The 15,635-nt window shown below is 30.3% G+C and overlaps 2 protein-coding genes and 1 pseudogene across 2 annotated transcripts; 1 reads left to right on the top strand and 2 right to left on the bottom strand.

The window, feature by feature from the left end:
* Positions 1–496, top strand: LOC148566964 (uncharacterized). Its single transcript, XM_088483724.1, has 2 exons — positions 1–195; positions 266–496. The coding sequence occupies exons 1-2, from the start codon at positions 1–3 to the stop codon at positions 494–496; spliced, it is 426 nt and encodes a 141-aa protein (XP_088339850.1).
* A 371-nt stretch (positions 497–867) lies between these two features.
* Positions 868–5,431, bottom strand: LOC148566963 (uncharacterized; annotated as a pseudogene).
* Positions 5,432–9,068: 3,637 nt separating this feature from the next.
* On the bottom strand, positions 9,069–11,058 carry LOC107637715 (rust resistance kinase Lr10-like). Its single transcript, XM_016341074.3, has 3 exons — positions 10,889–11,058; positions 10,001–10,774; positions 9,069–9,648 (listed from the first exon to the last, which is right to left on the bottom strand). Exons 1-3 carry the CDS (start codon positions 10,938–10,940, stop codon positions 9,191–9,193), a joined length of 1,284 nt encoding a protein of 427 aa, XP_016196560.1. The 5' UTR covers positions 10,941–11,058; the 3' UTR covers positions 9,069–9,190.
* Between the last annotated feature and the right edge of the window lie 4,577 nt (positions 11,059–15,635).

Raw genomic sequence — 15,635 nt, 5'->3', positions numbered from 1 at the left:
ATGAGAGGAAGTGGGAGCCATGTTGCAGGAAGTTCCAATCGGTCATCGTCGACGGAGAACTGGAGAAGAAGCACGACGCGAAGCAGGCATGGACGGGTTCCGGACTGGTGCGGCTGTGGTTGTCGCCCGGTGCTAAGGTGGTCTGGGACGGAGTCGCATCCTAACAAGCCCTTCTTTGGTTGCCCCAACTATAATGTGAGTAAAGTTTAATAATTTGTAGCAGATTGAAAATTTTTTTTCGGTTGATTATTTTGGTTGGTTGCAGACAAGTGGGAAAACATGGTGTGGGTTATTCGTCTGGGCTGATTCTGTGCAAGAGGAGTTGTCTGAAGGAGCTGTTGCAGGAGATGATGATGGTGACAGGAAGATGAACTTTGAATGGCGGATGGGCAAGATGGAGGCAGACATTAGGAATCTGAAATTCATAACTCATGTTCTTGGATTTGGGTTCTTAGTAATTGTTGTTTTTGTAGGATTGGTGCTATTAAAGGGTTGAGAACATGTCAATGTAATGCAGTTCCCAAATTAATGAATGAAACTGTTATGTGGTAACATAACAAGGTTTGTGTAAATCATCTTACTTTGATATAATATAATATCCTGTTGGATGAAGTAAAAGAACTTGTAAATAAGTAACAGCAAGATTGATCCAAACCATGGACAGTATTAATTGATCAATACCAAAATATGGCAAATCATTCATAGTTTTAACACATTACAACCATAAGTAATTGAACAAGTAGCATGACATACTTGATTAGTAATCAACAAAATGAACCATTGTTTATAGTGAGCGCAGTCACTGTATCTTTTAACAAAAAACTAACACTTGACAAGCAAAATGTCCTAATGTCCTAATATGAAAGTTCACTTCTTTCGGGGGTGCTTAAATCCAGGAGTCGGCACAAACTTCAGAAAATTTGTGAATCGTGAAGCAGTGGCAGAACTCGCACCCTTCATTGGGTCCAGTGCTGTAGAAGGGGTTGTTAGAGGTGACCTTCTTCTAGTAGGCAATTTGGCAGGTCTTGTGGCTGGTTCCCCGGTTACTTCAGTGAACTACACAAATTTCAAACCAGAAATAAATACCAAACATTGTCACTCAGTAAACCTTTTTCAGAGTTTTTACTCCATTAATTACAAAGGCTTATTATAGAATTAAAATTGTACCTTTTGAGAGTCTTCTGGTTCAGAACAAATTGGCTGTGACAGATCAATTTCTGATGCTTGACCAATAGGAGCAGAATTGATGGTAATATTAGCATTAGCCGTAGCTGTAGCAGTAGTAGTTGCATTTGGAGTAGCAGTTGCAGTGGCACTGGCAGATGCAGAGGCAGTTGCAGTGTCAGTTGTGGTGGCCTGGGCAGTTGCAGTTGCTTGTGCACTAGCATTTTTAGGGTCTTTAGCAGCCTCTGCTGCCTTTGCAGCAGCCGCAGCATCAGCTGCAGCTTGAGCAGCATCAGCTTCTCTTTTCTTTTCACATCCTCTCTTGGTGTGACCCTTTTGCAAGCAGTACTTACATGTGAAAGGCCGAAGCTGTCTTTTCAAGGCTGTTACTGGCTTAGATTTCTTGCTAGAACTTGAGACTTCATCTGAGTCCTTCCTCCTCTTTGTTTGAAGATTCCCTGGCTTCCTCTTGATTGGTGGTGCCAATGGCTTGTTAAACTGACTTTGTTCCCAGAAGGCTTGGCCAGGTATAGGATTGATGTGATACTTGTATGTTTCCTTGTAAGACTCAATGGTTATCAACTTATGGCAGAAATCCTCTGGGTGCTTGTTGACTCTGGCCAGTGCTGCACAAGCATGAACGCATGGAATCCCTACAAGTCCAGTTTACTTCCAGCTTAGGTTAAATCAAAAATTATTTATAACACTAGTGTAAAATTAAATGAGCAAAGGTAAGTGGATGGGAGAGAATAACCTGTTAACATCCAGAACTGGCAGGTACATAATCTTTTCCCCAGGTCTACCACATGGTTTGTTGGACGCCCATGGACCTCAAACTTCTCATATCCAGTATCTCCAGACCATATAGCATGCCAATGTCTGGACTCTTTCCTCACCTTTTCTAACCTACTTTTGATTACGGGTGGTAACAGCCCCAGGTGATTGTCCAACTTAACCTTGTTCTTAGCCATAGTCCGCATGACAAACATTCTCACCTCTTCTAGAAGAGTAAGTATAGGCTTGCCCCTTGCTTCTTTGATCTTTGAATTGAAAACCTCACAGGCGTTGTTGCAAATCGAGTCCAATTTCGGGTTGTGCCTGAACTGTGACCTCGTCCATGCCTCCCTTGGCCACTTGTCAAGATACTTCCATGCGTCCTCGTTCAGCCGCTTTATCCTATCCATGTATTCCTGAAATTCAACAGTTAATAGTTGGGAAAGAAGTCCATGTTAGCTAACTCCAGTTTCAAAAAAAGTGGCTTTATGTACCTTAAACTCTTGAAATGTTGTAGCTCTAGCACACTCCCATAACAGTCCCCTAAGCTCCAAGTCCTTCCACTGCTTATTGAAATTTCGCCACAAGTGCCATACACAGAATCGGTGTCCCACATTAGGCATCACAGCTTTCATAGCAGGCAGTAATCCCTGAAGATATCAAGCATTATGTTACCATAATAGTCCCTAACTTTGAAAATCGATCACCATAATAGTCCCTAACTTTGCATAACGATAACCATAATAGTCCCTAACTTTGCCAATCCTTCACCATAATAGTCCCTAACTTTGAAAATCGATCACCATAATAGTACCTAACAGCACACCATCATGGTATAGTACGTAATCAAACAATTAGATCAGAGCAGTATTCACAGTATAGCAGCAGACACTAACACCACACCACAGTATATACCATAAAGTATCAAACAATTATTTCTTAGGTATCATCACAATATGGCAGTATACTAACAGCACACCACATTATATACCACACAGTTTTACACATTTAAACTTATGTGAGAGTAAGGATTAAGGTTTCAGTAAGAAATTACCTTTTGCATATCAGAGATGAAGTTCCACCCATGGGTCTTGTAGTCTCCAAGATCCTCATGTAGCAACTCTAGAAACCACTTCCAATTCTCAAAGTTCTCCACTTCCACAACTGCCCAGACAATGACATAGACATGATGATTAGCATCTTGTCCAACAGCCGATAGAATTTGCCCCCCGAAAATAGTTTTTAGAAAAGCCCCATCAAGTCCAATTAACGGACGACAGCCAGCCTTGAAACCTGACTTGTAGCCACTCAAGCAGACATACATCCTCTCAAATATGACCTCACCACTAGGCTGTGGCTTTGTGCATATCTGAACAGTTGATCCTGGGTTTGTTTTCAATAGTGTTTCACCATAGTCCCTAAGCATAGCATATTACTCCTTGGCATCCCCATAGACTATATTTCTAGCATCACACAGTGCCCGTGATATAGAGTTCCTATTGAGCGACAAGTCATATTTCATCTTGAAATATGTTGTAGCCTCACAGTTCCTGAAATTGGGATATTTTCTTAGTTTTTTTACCAACTTACCTGCAACCCAATTTCTATTTGCTACCCTGTTTTTATCCTCTCGTGGACAAGTGTGGTCATTGAAGAAAGTCTTAACTTGCCAGCAACTGTCTTCGTGGTCCCTTGATGCGTATACAACCCACTTGCAATCCTTCACCTTACATACTGCCCTCACCCTTTTACCATCGTTCTTCCTAAACCTCATCCGTCTCCCTTCTTGTATAGTGAACTCCCTTACTGCCTCCTTGAACTCCCACTTAGTATTGAACTTCATCCCGACTTCTAAATGTAGTTCCCCAAACCTAGCACCCTGTCTAAACACCGGAAATACCTCCTCTGAACTTTCTTCTCCAACCAGCTCATCCTCTGAATTAGGTGGTGTTTTCATCTCCAAAGAGTGCCACGAATTGCCACCATCCGATTCTGACCCTGGATCAAAAGCATCATGGTTATCCCCCTTTATACCTCCCCCCACAAATCCAATGTCCACATCTTCATCAGAAACGTCTTCCACAAATCCATCATCATCAACACAGACCTTGGCCTTCCCTTTTTCCTTTCCACTCTCAGCCTGGACCTTCTTCCTTGCATTGGGTTTCTTGACTTTCTTCTTCTGTGAAGGAACAGTATATCCAATGTCTGATTCATCTGAGCTATCATCCGGCTCTTGTGGCTTATAGGCCTCGTCCTCAGCACTCTCGTAGCTGTCATGAGAGTCTGAGTCAGAGGATAAAAGAACATGATCACTAGCATTTTCCTTTGCTTTTGAAATCCCTTTCCCTACAGACCTTAGACAATATCTCCTAGTCCTAGTTACATTGTTCTGTCTGGGCATGGGTTTGGGTTTGGGAACTGTCTTAGGCTTACACTTTGATTTAGGCTTAGGCTGGGACTCCATGTTAGAATTCACATTGCTCTTCTTCAGTAACGCCTCTTTAGCTTGGGGCTTGTATGTTACCATGCTTAAACTCCTAGGAGGGTCCTTCTCGGTGGTAGGTTTGACAGGTGGGTCTTTCACCATCCTGGAATTTGACTTGGCTTGCTCTCCAAGATCCCTCACCTCGTCATCAACATGCACAACAACATCCTCTCCTTGTACTATTTCAGGTTCTGAAATGCCATGTTCAATGTAGACATCCACTACCCCATTGTTCTTTCCACCATGATTACACAGCTCTCTCAACTCATTATCAGAGTCTAAACGCCTCAAACCTACTTCCAGACTCATCCCAGGGACCTGCCACCAAACCTCCTTCATGGTCTCATAGCCTAGCTCTTTGAAGTAATTTCTCAGGTAGAATACATCCAACCTGTCCACATCCAGATCTCCCAAACAATGCCTATTGTCAGGTGTGTATGTCCATCTCCCATCCTTCCCCCTCTCAAAATTTCCCCCATGATGAAACATTATGTCTAACAATTCGGCGTTCATCTGCAACATAACAGAGGAAATACTTAAAATTCACCACGCATGCAACACATAAACAACAAATAACTTAGATATTACACACCACCAGAGATTAACCCCTGTTCTTTTCACAAGAAACAGAGCATACATTACTGGTTTGAAGAAGGAAAACACTAAAACCCTAACAGGCAGTGGATTCTAACACAAACTACATGCATCATGTTCAAGTAACTTTAACAATCGGCCATATCAGGAATGAAACATGATCCAAAAAATTCAAAAAAATATAATAAAATTTGTACCTTGAAGCTAGCTTAAACGGTTCTTCAGTCGATGCTTCAATGGTGAACCACGAACCTTCCCCCAAGTTCAGTACAGCAATGTTAAGAAACCAGGCAGCAGTGCCCTTGCCTGTCGCTACTGCTTATGGAGGAGGAGACCAAGCGTTGAGAGAGGTGAGAAAATATGGAGGAGAAGACGTAACGAATACCAAACCCTTTGCCCAAGTTACTACTACTCTCACTGTGATCAAAACGGTGACGTGTGGGCTTTCATTCGTTTTGCCCCATGAAACGATGTCGTTCTGACTCTCCAACGTGGCAGTGGCTGTGCCACATAAGCAACGCCGTCGCTGAGTCACGCCGGAAAATCTTCGAAGGACCATTATGGTGCTCAAATCGGAATCTGGGGGACATAAACAGTGCAATTGGAATCTCAGGAGCAAAATTGGTGCACGGGTTGAATCTGGGGGACCACTATGGGGATTTAGTCCATATATGTATGTAATAGTGACTGATATAAAATTGGTATATATATTTTTTATTTTTTAGACTCTCTAATATATATGCCACCTTATGACTCTCTCTTCTAATCTTTTTTATTCATATTTATTTTGTGGTAATATTAAATAGATAATAATTTAAAATTATTTTTTAAATTTAACATTTATAGTTTTATATATATAATATTTATAATTATATATTTATAATAAGATCATTTTTTTATTTTTATTATTTCTAAAAAAATTGGTGTACAAATTTCTTTCACAAAATAGTTTTCATCATATATGATTTATTAAAAATATATATTTTGTTAAATTCAAGAATAAAATATATAATTTTTAGTTTTAATGTAACAAATTTAATATGTTATTTGATTTCAATGTTATTATATTATTATAATTATTTAATATATAAAAAATTAATAGATAGTATATATATATAAATATTAAAAAGTAGAAGTTTTTTATTCTAAAAAATATAAAATAGATAAATAAAAATATAAGTATTTTATATTTATTAGGATTAATTATTATGTAAGACAATTTTTATAATATTAAAAAATGATATTTTAAACTACAACATAAAAATATGAAATAATTAAAATTTATTTTATATTAGTTGACAAATAATCAAATTATTATATTTAAAATTTATTAAATAATTACTTTATTAACTACATTATTATATAATATAATTGTTTATCAAAATATTATAAAAATAAATTTATTTAAAAAATTATATATAATACATAAAAATATTAATTTTTTTTGTTTTTTCAAATATTTTTGGAAAAATTAAATAAATAATATAATTTATTTTTTCTAATTTTTTTAGAATATATATATATATATATATGTGTGTGTGTAATTACATATAATAACAGATTTGTATTTTAATTCAGATAGTATATAGTATATATATTATTTTGTAAAAGGTATAAAAGGAAATAATGTATTTATGTGATTATATTTTTGTAATAGCCTAACTTTGTATTCAGTTTTAATATTTTTAATTGCGTAAGTTTGATTAGATTAGGTCTTACTAATATAAGTAAATATATAATATGATAAACATGTATTTAGAATTATATTATTTATTTTATTTTTCTAAAAAATAAAAAAGTTAATATTTTCATGTATTATATATAATATTTTAAATAAATTATATTTATAAAATATTTTGATGAAAAATTGTATTATATAATAATATTTTTAACAAAATTAGTTCGTTAATAAATTTTAAATATAATAATCTAATTATTTGTTAAGTAATATAAAATTAAATTTTAATTATTTTATATTTTTATGTTACAATTTAAAATATTATTTTAATACAATTTTTTAATATTATAAAAATTTCTTGCATAATAATTAATCTTAATAAATAAAGAATACTCATATTTTGTGTATTTATATGTTTTATATTTAATTATTTAAAAATAAAATATTTTGTTGTTATTTAAAGTATTATGTATTAAAGTATTATATGTCATTTAAAGCATTTATTTATGTACTATAATATTCTGTATTTATTAGAGTATATCAATACTCTTCTTTTATATTAGTCTTTGATTTTCATATAATAAAATCTAATAATTTATATAAATGTGGCATATCCAACAAACACATAATTGTTGTGCTCATTTTAGACATATTCATAAAAATTATTGATTTAATCGTAATATAATTGATTTTGATTTTATCTCAAAAAAGACAATTATCTGATTATTTGTGTGTCTGAGAATTAATGTTTGTAAATAAATGTTAATATGAATGGTTCTAATAAGAAACTAACTAAGGCTTTGTTTGGTAAAATTTTTCGAAAAGTACTTGTGTTTTTTAAAAGTTTAAACTCATCATTTTGTGTTTGATAAATAAAAAAGACTATATGCTTGTGCTTGCAGTTTTTAAAACATCGGTGTGCTTTTAAAAGCACCTAAGATAGAGTTTTTTAAAGTTGGTTTGTGTTTTTCAAAATTTGAAAGTCTAACATAACCTCGTATGTTAACTAATTTTTAAATTTAATGCTTGCATTTATGTCTATTATAGTATTTTTAAATTTTAAAAACTATTTTACCAAACATAATTGTTGTTGCTTATGTTTATTGAAAGCTATTTTTAATTTGATTTACCAAATATAAATGCTACAACTTAAAAAAAGGCATCTTTTAAAAATTAGTTTTTATAAGTTACTTTTAAAAAGTAAAAATTTTACCAAACTAAACCTAGAAGTGAAACCAACTCCAACCAACTAATTAAAAAATATTTCCATTACAAAAAAAAAAAAAAGCAACTTCCACTATTTTAATTTTTTGAATTTCAAAATCATAAATAAAAAAAGATTGACTTAGTTGGCTTATATTGTAGTTGGCTCTCCAAACTTTTTTATTTTTTTGTCAAACGTAATTTTAAAAAAATAAATATTATTTGAATAATATTATCTAAAATTATATTAAAATAAAAAATAACAAAAAAAATGAAAGTTAAAGACTAGCATCTTAATATAAAAGATCAAAATAAGTAATTAACATATTATCACTATTTCAACATCATTCTAAAAGATGAAAAAGTTAGAAATTGTTGTTTTTATAAAAAATATGTTTAAATAAAAATATTAATCAAATACTACTCAAACACCAATTATATTTATTCGAGACAATCTTAATGTGTGTTAAGACATGATTAACGACAAACCGAACACACAGCGCACTATGTGTCACATGTTATACTCATAGAACGTGTGAGATGGACAATTGAGGATAGCACGGTTGATTGGAATAGATGGTTAATGTATATTCTCCTATTAAGTTATGCATTCTATTGTAATAGAAAAAATGAAATGACCAAAAAATGATTTTACTAAAATGTAGTAGAGTATACTTTTAAATTGTGCTTTAAAAAATTTTAAATCGAATATTTTATTTCTAACAAATTTTTGTTAATGTAAAATTTTTTGAGACAAATTGATTTTATGGTCTTGGAAGTTGGAACTAATTCTTTTACAATGACAATTTTTTAAAGTCACCAAAAAAATGACAATTTTTTAAAATTTAATTATTTTATAATAAAATTTGTTAGAGATTTACTTATTTAATACACATATTAAAAATCACGAAATGGCCCATCTCTTTGATAAAAATAATTTTCGAAGATTTTTAGAATAATAAAAAATTATTAGAGATCAAAATTTCTAATCTAAAAATTATTCAATAAAAAAAGTGAAATAAGTTGTGCACCGATGGATCTTAAGTATAGATTTGTAATACCTTCTTTTCTGTCTCCCATAATTAGTTACTTTGCTTCACTAATCGAATGAAGTTTAAATTTACTCCAAGCAGAGAAAAACAAAAAGAAAAAGAGATCATCATTAACTTAAGGGAAAAAAAAGGGAACAGGTAAAATATAAATCGGCTGATAGAGTCATTATTACAAGGTTACATAATTTAATTTACAACTTAATCAATGGTACATTACAGAACTTTATATGTGAAGAATTAATGTGTCCTGCATGAGTCATCAGCTCTGCTAGAGGCTAATTCAATCTCATACTTGTGCATAATAGGAGTTGCACACACAATGCTTGAGTCAGTTACCATAATAGAAGAGCCAGTATAGATGCTACTGCTTTCAGTATAGCCCTGTGAAACTTGCACTGGATGAGCAACAAAAGTACCTCCAATCAAGTGTTGAAATGGATTCAATGGTTCTGGAATCTCATCTGAACCTTCCAACATTTTCACCACAACACTCATATTAGGCCTTAGTTCTGGCCTATATTGGACACACCATAGAGCCACCCTGACCATTCTCATTGTCATTTCCTTTTGTTTCTCCTCCATTTCCGCCACTATTTTCGAATTTCCTAATTCTCCGCCATCGTATTTCTTCCAAACCCAGATTGGAAACCATTCTTGACTTTCTGAAAGATTCGTGTCTACGTTTCTTCTCCTGCCTATAGTGATAAATTTAGAAAATTTTAGTAATAATATATAAAATAGTTTTACACGTTTATCTAATCGCATGACATATCAGCAAAAATGGTAATCCAACTGAACAGATATAATTGAGTAATTATGCAAAACATTTTATAATTGAGTAATCGCATGACATATCAGCAAAAATGGTAATCCAACTGAATAGATATAATTGAGTAATTATGCAAAACATTTTATAATTGAGTAATTGAGTAATTATGCAAAACATTTTATACTATCAGTATATCAAAATCAAACTTGCATGATATAGTAAACAATTTTGGACAAATTTTGCTCCTGGATCCATACATGTCAACCTATCTACCTTACCTATGATTTCGAATAACAACATGCCAAAGCTGTAAACATCGCACTTGTGAGTGACAGGAAATGGCATCCAAAGTTCTGGTGCAGCGTAACCGGGAGTTCCCCTGCCTCCAGTCATGGATATATGAGTATTATCCCTGTTACAAAGCTTGGCCAAACCGAAATCCGCGACTTTTGGATTGAAATTCTTGTCCAAGAGAATATTCCCTGGTTTTATATCATAATGGATTATTCTGTGTTGGCACTCTTCATGTAAATAAGCGATGCCTCTTGCTGTTCCAACCGCAATCTCATGAAGCTTTTCAAATTCCAAAGTCTTGATTTCTCTAAACAAATACCTGTCAAGAGATCCATTTCCCATGTACTCATAAACCAACGCTATCAAGTTCCTTTCGAAACAAAATCCGTACAGCCGAACAAGATTGAAATGGTGGATCCTACCAAGTGTTCCCATTTCTGCCATAAACTGTTCTTGAATTCTTTTGTCAGAACTTCCATACAACACCTTCACAGCCACAATTGTGCCGTTGCTGAAGATTCCTTTGTAAACTGTGCCGAAACCTCCTGATCCCAACAAATTTGAGTAGTTATCGGTCGCAATGCGTAGCTGCTGATCGGTGAATCTAATTGGCTTCTCCCTTTCAATATCATTCAAGAACTTATCAATTGTGATTGTCAAGAACGGTATGGCTGGACGAACTGATCCGTCTTTATTATTATTCTTCATCCTTTCTCGGCATACACAAACTACAATAGCTATCTTCACCATTATCACAACTGCATAAAAAGATGATTACCAATGGTGAGGATGAAACGAATTAATTACTTTTATAGTTGGGTTGAGACTCAACACATAATGAAAACAATAATAATAGAGACCAGAAAGCTTACCAACGATGATACTGGCATAAATCCCTGCGCCTGAACCATCTGTGCTTGACATAACTATCACAGTTTATAGTTTGAACTTTGAAATGGCAAAGTGAACCAAGAGGCAAAAATGTCTGGTTTATATATGCAATAGTCCTTGTTCATTATTAGGGGAAAAAGATCATATGTGAGTGCTAGGAGTACAGCAGATTTTGTGAATTGTAGCCATCAATTAGCTATCAATAGTATATTTAATGGTATGAGATTTTATCTAATGGTGAAAAATCACCCATTTTTCTTTTACTGGCTAAATCCTGGCCAAATTTTAATAAATCTGCTGGTCCCCTAAACTTTCCAGATTCTATATTTCAAATGAAGGCTATTATATGTCTCTTTGCGCGGATTCGTATTTTATTTTAAAGTTTTTTATTTTTTATTTTTATGTGTGGACAATGTTAAAAGTTTTGTACAATTACTCTATTAGATTTTTGGGTTTAGATACTTTTTTATCTAATAAATTTAAAAATTAATTATTATTTTATTGATGGGGTAAACCACAAGACATGCACTCAAATAATTTTGTCCTTGATAAAATACACTCAAATTTTGTTATTGAAAATATACTCTCAAATAATTTTAAAATACGACAAAATGACCAACATTAAATTTGTATTCTCAAAAAATGCTTTAGATATTAAACTTTGATACAGGTTTTTGGTAAGCTTAATTAGAAAAATGAGATATTTTTATTCTTAAAAGTTGGTAATTTTTTGTTAAGTATATTTTTTTTGTGATATTTTTTATTAACAATCAATAAAATTTTTAAAAAATAAAATAAAAATATAAAGATCAAATTTTTATCTCTTTTTTTGTGTGTATTTTTTAACAATTATGTAAATATTTCCATAAAATTTTGGATTAAATACATAAACAATTTGCCAAATACAAACGTCGCTTGTCACTTACAAAAAAATAATATTCTTTTTGGATATTTTTATTGTATTTTAAAATTATTTGAGAGTATTTTTATCGATAATAAAATTTGAGTACATTTTTATCAGCAACAAAATTATTCGGGTGCATTATTGATGTGATAATACACTATTAAATGTATATAAAATAAACCAAATTGGATTAATCTTATGGTTAGTTTACTAGTCCTCTTAATTAAGTGTTAGAGGTTTGAATCACGCCTTATGTATGCAACAACCCATTAGTCAAAGACAAACTCTTATATAAAGTTTAAATTTACGATGGATTAGTCTTTGGTTTGCCAAATTAAAAGATATAATAGAAAACAAAAAAAAACATATATATAAAACTCTTTTTGTTACATTCTTTTAGTAAAATATATTTTTTATCTTTAAAATTTGTTAAAAATTTTAAAAATATCTATAAATTTTATTTTGTTTTAATTTTGTCCAAAAAATTTTCGAAAATTTAACTTTCTAAACTTAGTTGTCATGCATTATTGTTAGATTGGTCCTAAATTTTTTAAAAATTTAACTGTTAATGATATATTTAATGCAAATCGAAAACTTCATGAATAAATTTGAAGTAAAATAAAATTTAGAAATATTTTTAATAAATTTTAAGAAAAAATATACTTTATTCTTTTTTATTTTATATAGAAATTGATGCAAAAACTAATGAGTAAAGACTCAATTTAGTTTTTGCTCATTTTCATGAAGAACAAGACGATCACTAACTAAAAAAAAGACATTTCGACTTTTATCTTTTTTATTTTGGGATAATATGACTTTTTTGTTAAAAAATTCGTTAAATAGTAACAAATAATTTTTTTTAGGGAGTTTTATTTGTATTTTGTGAGGGTTTAAAGTAGTTTTAAATTCATCACAAAGTTCTTTTCAACAATATAACCGATTATAAATCTATAACCATTACTACCATCACATTCTTCATCCTCATCATTATCACTTATACCTCTACTATTTTTAGGGATGTCAAACAGGTTAGCTCGATCCATTTAGACTCAGTACATTTTAAATCCGCTTTATTTACAGGTCATAATTTTTCAGTTGGGATCGTTTATGGTCAACCCGATAAGTTAAACAAATTGACCTGTTTATCCTTTTATTTTTTTAAAAAAATATTTTGACAGAAAATATCACTTTTGAATCAAAAACCTTAAACAAACAGTATTTTTTTTAGTTGATGAGTCAGATTTTTGAGATCGAAAAAAATATTGGCTAAAAGTACTATTTTTTAAGAAAAAAATAAACTGATCGCTCGTTTAGTCCGCGGGCTAGCCCGTTTAGTCCACAGGCTAGCCCGTTTAACCCTTCATTTTTTCGGGTTAATCGGGCTTAGCCTATTTAGCCCGAAACTTAAACGGACTTAATTTTAGAAGTAAAGCCCGCCCGTTTAAAGAGGTAAACAGATTAATCCAATATATTTAGCTCATTTTGATGACTCTAACTATTTTTGTTGTGTAACTATATTTTATTATCATCATTATCTTATCTAACGTCATCATCACCAATACCAATATTATCAATATTAATATTCTTTTATTTCATTTCTTTTTTTATGTTATTTTTTTCTTAAAAAATATTCGTACTGCAGTTATTTTTTTCTTGTGATATTATTTTCAACAACGTTTTTAATCACCACTAGTAATTTTTTAAAAATAAATTTATTAATAGTTTGTGAGAATTTAAAATTTTATAAATTATAAATAAAATCACCACAAAATTAATTTTTGTTATTATTTAATTAATTTTTTAATAAAAAATTGTATTATCCTAAAATAAAAAGATTAAGACTCAAAATAATTCTTTTATTAACAAAAATTATTTTATCTTTTATAAAAATGAATAAAGATCAAATTGGATGTTTATTCAAAACTAACTTAATCATCAATTAATTAAAAATATAATCATATACATGTATAATGAACTTATCACTCTTAAATTGATAACGTTAATTTTAAATTAAAGGATATTATTCTTAATAAAAAAACATATTTATAATAAACTTTTATCAAATTAAGGTTACATTATCAATTTTGAAATGATATTATCTTGTCACTTGTATGTTCTAATTTCGATAAGACCAAATGTGTCAAAACTATGCAAATAAAAACAATTGCGTTGATCCGGTGGATATACTTGATTAAACGCGTAATCCTAAGGCAACCAGAAAACAAGCATTGAGGACAAAATATCGAACGTCAAATACTATATTTGGTTTAATTTCCTAGTACCTTCCGCCGAGGATATTGATCAATAATAAAACCGCGTTATCTTATTTAGTATTTATTGAATATCTATTATATTTATCTAATTTTATAATTAAAATGTGTCACATGTCACTTTTTTATTATAATTGAAATTAAATTTTTTTTTTCCAAAACTAAAAATTTTTTTTTCTTTACTAATTTTACAACCAAAATATACATGTCACTTTCTCATTGTAATTGAAATAAAATATTTCTCTCTAAAATTAAGGAATTCTCCTCTCTTCTTTACTAATTTTAGAATTAAGATGTGTCACATATCACTCTCTCATTGTAATTAAAATTAAATCTTTTCCTTCAAAATTAAAAATTTCTTCTCTGTTCTTTACTAATTTTACAACCAAAATGTGTCACATGTCACTCCCTCATTACAATTGAAATCAAATCTTTCCCTTCAAAATTAAAGAGTTCTCCTCTCCTCTCTCTTTCTTTTTTCTATTTCTCTTATTTCTTCAACCACCTTATCTATTTTATATATCATTGTCAATATTAATGACCAATTACTTATTTGACAATCAAAATGTGCAATATGACATTCTTTAATTGCATTAAAATTAAAATTGAAATTGAAATATACCTATATTATGTATCATATATTACTATCTAATTTAATAATCAAATGTGTCACATGACACTCTCTTATTAAAATTGAGAGAAAATATTTTTTTTCAAAATTAATAAATTTCCTTCCTAAATTCTCTTATCTACCTCTCTCCATTTTTTATTTCTCTATATTATTTTTACTCTATATATAATTTATATTTTATATTAGTAATTTGACAAATTAAAATATGTCATTTGATATTTTTTTTACAATTAAAATAAAATTTTTTCTTCCAAAATTAACAAACTCTCACTCTCACTTTCATTCTTCATCCTTATCTTTCTCTCTCTTTTCTCTCATTCTCTATTTTTTCTATTTTTCTCTTCTACAGAAAATAAAATTAACAAAATAATATAATTTAAATAAAAAATATTATTATTATTTTTATTATATACATAATTTTTTATTTACTTTTAAATTTTCACCGCTTATCTTTTTAATCTATATTTTCATTTTTCTTCTTTCAAATATTTATTACATATAATTTGGAGAGAATACTATGTTATAATTAAAAGTTAGAATCAAGATTCAATTGTTTTAAAAAAAATTAATTTTGAGTTAATTTTATAATTATCAGTATAATTTTTTTATATTAATATCTAATTATATTTTTATATACACAGGAAGAAAAAATTATTTTTAAATAACAAGTATAAAATTTAATTATTTCTCTTTGTACAACAGATTTAACAGTTAACACCTAATTAAATATAAAAGTATACACGTTAAATTGTTTTAAATTTTAAATAAGGAATGTTAAAATTAATTATTAATAAAAAATTAGACTTTTCATATAAAAATAATAACTAAAAATCTTACTATTTGATTTTTATCTATAGATAAGTCTTTTTAGTCAAAAACTTTTGTCAATCTATAATTTTTTTTGTAAAAGTAGTTTGACTTTA

The sequence above is a fragment of the Arachis ipaensis genome, chromosome B4 (genome assembly GCF_059453495.1).
Source record: "Arachis ipaensis isolate K30076 ecotype BB chromosome B4, ASM5945349v1, whole genome shotgun sequence".
Lineage (NCBI taxonomy): Eukaryota > Viridiplantae > Streptophyta > Magnoliopsida > Fabales > Fabaceae > Arachis > Arachis ipaensis.
Note: the sequence above shows the minus strand (reverse complement) of the source record. Positions and strands in the feature narration are given on the sequence as shown.